The following is a 6,592-nucleotide window of genomic DNA, read 5'->3' as shown; positions in this document are numbered from 1 at the left end:
CCGTGCCAGCCATGGCGGGGGGCCCGTGCAGAAGAGGGAGCCCCCGCTGGAGAAGGAGAGACCGGCCCGCCGAGCGCCAGCCGACCCGGTGAGTCCCGAATAGAGAGGAGGGGCGTGAGGCCTCATGTCTGCGGCGGCCGGGGGCGCTTCTATGTCTGCGGCGGCCGGGGGCGCTTCTATGTCTGCGGCGGTCGGGGGCGCTTCTATGGCGGCGGCGTGGGGGGGGGGGGTGGTGGTGTCTCTGTATGCGTGCATGCGTGTAGGTGCGCTCCTGCGTGTGTGTGTGGGGCGGGTGTGTGTGTGTGTGTGGCGGGTGTGCGTGTGCGTGTGCGTGTGTGTGTGTGTGTGTGTGTGTGTGTGTGTGTGTGTGTGTGTGTGTGTGTGTGTGTGTGTGTGTGTGTGTGTGTGTGTGTGTGTGTGTGTGTGTGTGTGTGTGTGTGTGTGTGTGTGTGTGTGTGTGTGTGTGTGTGTGTGTCCCCCTTCCTGCCTGCGTGTGCATGTGTGTGTCTGTGGCAGGGGATGAGCACGGCGCCGGCTGGGCGTGCGCGCTCACGAGGTCAAATCTCGGCCTGAAAAAGCGCGTGCCACTTTGCTGTCCTCATTCCCCTGAAAGTAACAGCATTAGTTGTCTCGCCCTAGACAGCAAAGCTTCGCTTTGCTTTCGTCTAGGCGAGACCTAATAATGAAAAAATGTCACTTGCCTTCACAATCTTGGAGGTAATCTCTCCAGTAACCAATGATGTGTTCTTCCTGTAACCGGTGGTTACTGCCAGATGAACTGAATTGAATGTTAAACATTCCATTTATGATATCAGTGGTGATTTTGTGTTCCACCCAAATGAATGTTTCTTCAAAAAGCTGTTTATGAATTTCCATGGCCTGAAGTACTCCCAGAGTTTTTAACCCCTCCTTTAATCTGCAATAAAGAATAATCATAAATAGACAAACTATTGGTCAAATTATAATGTAAAAGTTATTATAAAATTAAGGTAGGTCTATGAAACATCTAAAAATCTTTCAGTGCCCTATGTTCGAGCTTCCGTCTAAATAGAAATATTTGAAGCTGGCGGTTGGAAAGCACGGACAAAGACAAATTCTCTTTCTCCTGTGGTCTTGTGAGGATTTCCTAGCAGCAAGGTAGCACATGACCTGCAGCTTTTCTTTAAAAGAAAGTAACTAAATCCAGCATGCACATTAGTAAAGGACAAACTGTTGATTTTTAGATCTTTTTGGCAGCCAATTTTCGACTTCAAACTGTGGAGCCTTTGGAGTGTGTGAATAGGACCTTAGAAACTGTGCTTGGACTTTTGGCAAGGCCTGGCCAACCCTGCATAATACAATGTTATTTTATGCATTAGATGAAAAGACCACCTGGTTTACAGTCATAAAATGTTGAATCATCTTATATTGATTCAGAATTTTTTAAGTGACGCCTACAATACACTGCTATAAAATATCACATTTGTATGAAGTCACAAACCCATTTTAGGAATTTTTACAGACTGTTTTAATCCCTGGCCTTCGTTCTGCTGAGAAGTGATAGTTAGTCACCCTGTCTACTGCTGGAAGGGGGGATAAGTAGAAAATATCTCAGCTGCAGGCTGCCTATGTCCGACCCGGTTAAGATGGCGCCCTGTGGCTGAGTAATGTAGAGGGCTCTCTGAGGCAGTCTTCACGGGAGAGCCTGTTGATCATTAAAGGCGCTTGGTGGATTGAGGGGACAGATATTTAGCATGGCTGGGATCAGCAGTGACCCGAATTGGCTGAGCAAAGATACTGTGATGAGGCAAGACAGCATGGCGCAGTGATTGCTCTGAATTAAATCCACAAATTTGTGCCTGCCTGATGCTCCCCTGTAAAGAGAACGTACTCATTTTAATGAGGATATCAGCTTCTGGTGCTGGAGCAAGGGTTTCCCCGTAAACACAAGTGCAGACTGGGGTACGTTTTGTACACTGAACTCCCTGAGATTGCCGGACCGACAGGGGATAGCTAATCAGTTCAGAGTTAACACAGCGGTATTCGAATATAGAACCTCTTGCCAACTAATAGAGCAATTAAGGAGCTTAAAATGCACAAGGCCCCTGGGGCCAACTGCATTACAAGTGATTTCTTGAAGACACACCCACCGGTGTTGGTACCAGACTTCACAACCTTATTTAATAGTATCCTGCAAAATAGCAAACTTTCAATAACAATGAGTGAAGCCCTAGTTACAGTAACACCTAAACCAAAGAAATTTCACCAGCTCTGCTTCCTTAGACCGACACTCTTGTTAAATCTTGATGTTAAATTTTGCTCTGGAATTCCTGCAGTAAAGCTGAATAGCTCTGTTTCACAGCACCGTCAGGATTTGTCTAATTAATACAGACATATGATAACAGCTGGTGGAAAAGGTCAACATAAATAAGATCCTGGTCATATAGTGGCCTTGGACATGAGAAAGCTTTCGACTGGGTGGACTGGGTCTTCCTCATTAGGACTATTGAGAGGTTTGGTCCCAGATTTATAGCATTGGTTTGGCTGAATTGCAAAAATCCTATGTCCCAAATCATAGCGAATTGCAGAAGAAAGAGAGGGTAACAATGGGTCGAGACAAGGAAGGGCTACCCACTCTCACTGCTTCTTTATGCTCTAAGCATAGAACCCTGTGAAGCACATTAGGGCCGACAAGGAGGTCGGAAGCATAACCTTTGGGCAGGAGATTCATAGAGCATTCTTGTCCGCTGATGATGTCCTCTAATCATTTACTGATCCCTCAAGATTTTTCCCTTGAATTCAACACCTTCTTACTCGCTTTGAGGGAGTATAAGGCTTCATTGTAAACATAGCAAAGTCAAGAATTTTCAGGCTTACACTATCGTGGGGCAAGGTTGAGGAACTAGCACTAAACACCCAGTACCAATGGAGAAATAAGGCAGGCACATACCTGGGTGTTATATTAACTCCTAAGATTGAGGACCTTTACAAAGCTAACTTTCCACCACTTCTTCAGGTTATATGAGAGGACTGTCGGAGGTGGTCCTCTCTGTGCCTATCTTCATTGTGGAGGCTCAATTCCATTAAGATAAACTTAGTTCCTCTAGTTTTCTATCTTTTCCAGGCACTTGCTATAATGGTCTACAGGAAACTGTTGGCATCCCTTAATCATTCGAACAGTTGTTTTATTAGGCTGCCAGAAAGGGCTACACTCTGATAAACAGGCATAAATATACATGACTACCGAACCATGTGGGCAACATGCCCTACCAGGACTTGCCCTTATACCACAGGGTAGCCCAAATGAGGGCGATAGTAAAGTGGTTGCTCTGACAAACACAGATGCAGAGAAGCATTGGCCACATATGAAAAGGGTGGTGATAGGATGCTACATTTGGGACCTGTTCTGGAATTCAAAATCTGATCAACCCTTGAATGCATACTTCAGCACCCCCACAAAGGCAACGTTCATAGTCATCATTTAAACCTTCAATAGATCCAGGTCCCTTTATTAACCTGTAGGAGGGAGGGGCTGCCATACTATCTGTTAGGTTTCAGGGTAAAGGGAAAATTTTACTGTTGGAGCCTGCAATAGAAAATTCTTGTAAATGTACAAGATACACTCAATGATCTAATTGGTCTCTCCAAACCTGAACAAATAAGCAGCTTCCAGAGATTTAAAGATCTCCTTTCAGTTGAGAAGTTTGTGCAGGAGGGCCTAGGGTTAGGATCACCTTTCTAAATATTATACTACTCACCTCGGTCCCAACTCTTAGTCTGCCTCTGCAAGAATTTTAAGATAACATTGAAGGCCTTAGTTAAATGGTACTGCCCCGGTCTACGCAATGGCGCAATTCCCAAACAATCTTGCACTCGCTAGCAGGAAGGGAAGCTCATTATAAGGTGATATTTGATTGAGATCTATATCCTACTCAGTTTGAAAAATAGGGCAAAACTCTTTGTTGGCAGTTTGTGGATTATTATGAGGCTTTAAACACATATGGTGGTAAAGCCCTCAGGTCCACCCTTTCTGGAAATCATTACAGAATTTAAAGTGATACTTGGATATACCAGGTTTTGCTTTGTAACTATGCTGTAACTTGTTAAAATATGAAACAATTGCTGATGAATTGAATATGTGTAATTGTTTGGGGTCAGATAAAACAACACTGGCGGCGGATCTGAATGAAGTTGACCCTCCACCAGTCTTAATGTGATATCTCAGACTATTCGGACAACTGTGAGACTGTTCAATGTCCTGGTGGATACATTAAGAAACGTTGAGGAAATGTGTGGCCTGCTGATCAAGTTTTTATTCACGGGGCTGCCGTTACTTTTCTATCCCATACACATGCAAGCCCTGAATCTGTTACATTTTTAAAACTCCATTTGGGCTGCCAAGACTTGAATATGAGAAGTCCAATACCTCTGATGCTCTGCTTTGTATGCTGATGCCCATTGTGACTATGAAAAGAAGGTAGTTGTTGGATAATATTTATTGCAATTTCTATTTGGGGAAGTTGGAGAGGTGGGAAGGCCTTTCTTTTTGTATTTCTTCCTGTTTGTTTTCTTTGTTTTGATTTGTGTTGTGTGGGCTGAACCTATGGGATTGTTGGGATTCCTGTAATTTTTGTTAGCCTTTTATTTATGCCCTCTGGAGGAAGGACTGCACAAGTTGTATTGTAAAATGCCAATAAAAAACTGAAACAAAGTAAATGTAAAATATATTTGAAACCCATGATGTGCTTGATTTCACAATCTGTCTTTGGGACATTTCTGACAGTGTCAATATGTATGATGCCATTAGGATGGACAGTGATTTATAGTAATTACTTTTTTTAAATGGACATGCATGTATTGCAAAGTCAAAAGGATATTGATTTATAATGCATATGCATATAAATATCACTGTACCTAACCAGTGAAGGAACAGTCCTCCCCACAATGTACCAATTGATGATATCTTCCAATAGTTCTTTTTTGTCATTCAGAGATTTTAATGGACGGAAGCAACCTGCCACACTTAGAATTGTGCTGTGTTTTTGAATCAATCCTTGAAGAGTTTCAAGAGACGAAGCATCCTCAATCTATGGAAAAATTAAGATTGTGATATTTTTATTAAATAGTAACAACAAATATTTTCACTGTAACAAAAAAAACAATAATTAAACCTTAATGATGCAGAATAATTTGTCTTGGCCATCTGCTAAATAAACATATTTGTTCAGTAAGTTGAATGTTTACAAAAGTTTAACATTCAACGGACTAAAACAGCATCAACTGCTACTGTAGTTAATGCTACTGTAGTTTTACACTAGCTACACTCTCTCGCTGAATGGAACACCAACTGGGAAAGAGCGCAAGAGAATTATACAAAGATGACTAGCACAATGGCCTAATGTACCTGAATGTGTTTGGCAGTAGGTTTTTTTTTAGTTCAATTGCAAAATTCCACACTGAGTGTATTAATCCAGAATACAGATATATAGGTCCTCTCCTATATCACATTGTTTGCAGAAACATGGTCAGGAAGGCCCCTTCTATTATGTTATTAGTCATTGTTGAAAACTGTAGCAATTCCAGGGAAGTCTCATGGGGCAACTGCAAGTGGTAGATGGTATGACTCTAGTTATGTGCCTGAAACTTTGTCTTCTTGTAATGTGAAGACTCTAACATATCAAGAACATATCACATACTTTTGATTTGGTGGTATCACCAAGAAATATAGATCAACATCGGGTTAACAGTAGGACGTTCTTGATTGATCACTGATGCAAGAATGTGGATTTGTGTATGGCAGTTGAGAGAGTAGCAAATACGTAGAGGTTGCCCTGGAAACTTTAAAACAGTGTGGAGGACGGGGAATAGACATTCAGGATTGACCCCATTCCATATCAAATAGATGAGTGTCATTTCTTTTCATATTCGTTTCTAGTACATATGGCAATTATACATAAATCTAAGGTGCATGAATAACTATTAACCACAAAATTAAACGCAAATGATTTGCATGTTTTTGACTAATAGACCCTCAACTATGTGAAAACAAAATAATAAAAATTGATAAAGATACATCAGCACAAATGTTTACTATCTATTGCTTACCTCTTGCAACATGTCTCGTGTTTCCGGATCTACCACATCTACCAAACTGCAATTCACATTTTTTGCATCAGAAATTAAACATTGATACAAAGCAGGCAACACAAAATTTGGAGCAGGCCCCCCGTGAACTAGGGAAACGGCCAGGGCTTGCCCAGCAAGGTAATAGTCATCATTTCGCATACCTTAAACAAGAAAAAATAAATTAAATGTATTGCGTTCTGCTTATCTATAAAACATTTATTATATATCTCTAAAACTAAATTTATTACATAAAATCTAGAAAACATATTATACAAGAATACACAGCCTGATTCACGAAGGTACTTACGTGCAGTAAAGTCAAGCATTCAGAGTTTCGGCATTTGTGGCGGAGCCTTCACAGACGGGGCTTAATCACTGTACTTGGGACATAGTCTCCGTACTCGGTGCAGAATCTCCACACTGCAGTTCAAGACTCCGCACTCTTAACAGTAACTTCATAAATCAGGACCCCAAATATATTATTGAG

At 41.8% G+C, this 6,592-nt stretch overlaps 1 protein-coding gene across 1 annotated transcript; it reads right to left on the bottom strand.

Annotated features, from left to right (window-relative positions):
- Window positions 1-693: 693 nt before the first annotated feature.
- LOC144807906 (G2/M phase-specific E3 ubiquitin-protein ligase-like) lies at window positions 694-6,096 on the bottom strand. The gene is made up of 3 exons (XM_078673502.1): window positions 6,085-6,096; window positions 4,894-5,066; window positions 694-916 (listed from the first exon to the last, which is right to left on the bottom strand). Exons 1-3 carry the CDS (start codon window positions 6,094-6,096, stop codon window positions 694-696), a joined length of 408 nt encoding a protein of 135 aa, XP_078529628.1.
- Window positions 6,097-6,592: the final 496 nt, after the last annotated feature.

The sequence above is a fragment of the Lissotriton helveticus genome, chromosome 1_2 (assembly GCF_964261635.1).
Source record: "Lissotriton helveticus chromosome 1_2, aLisHel1.1, whole genome shotgun sequence".
Classification (NCBI taxonomy): Eukaryota; Metazoa; Chordata; class Amphibia; order Caudata; family Salamandridae; genus Lissotriton; species Lissotriton helveticus.
Note: the sequence above shows the minus strand (reverse complement) of the source record. Positions and strands in the feature narration are given on the sequence as shown.

What these genes read in the sequence shown, in the direction of transcription:
- LOC144807906 (XM_078673502.1), bottom strand. An exon ending in ACTGTTCCTTCACTGGTTAG is followed by an intron (nt 917 to 4,893) that starts GTACAGTGATAT and finishes TCTTTATTGCAG; the next exon opens with ATTAAAGGAGGGGTTAAAAA.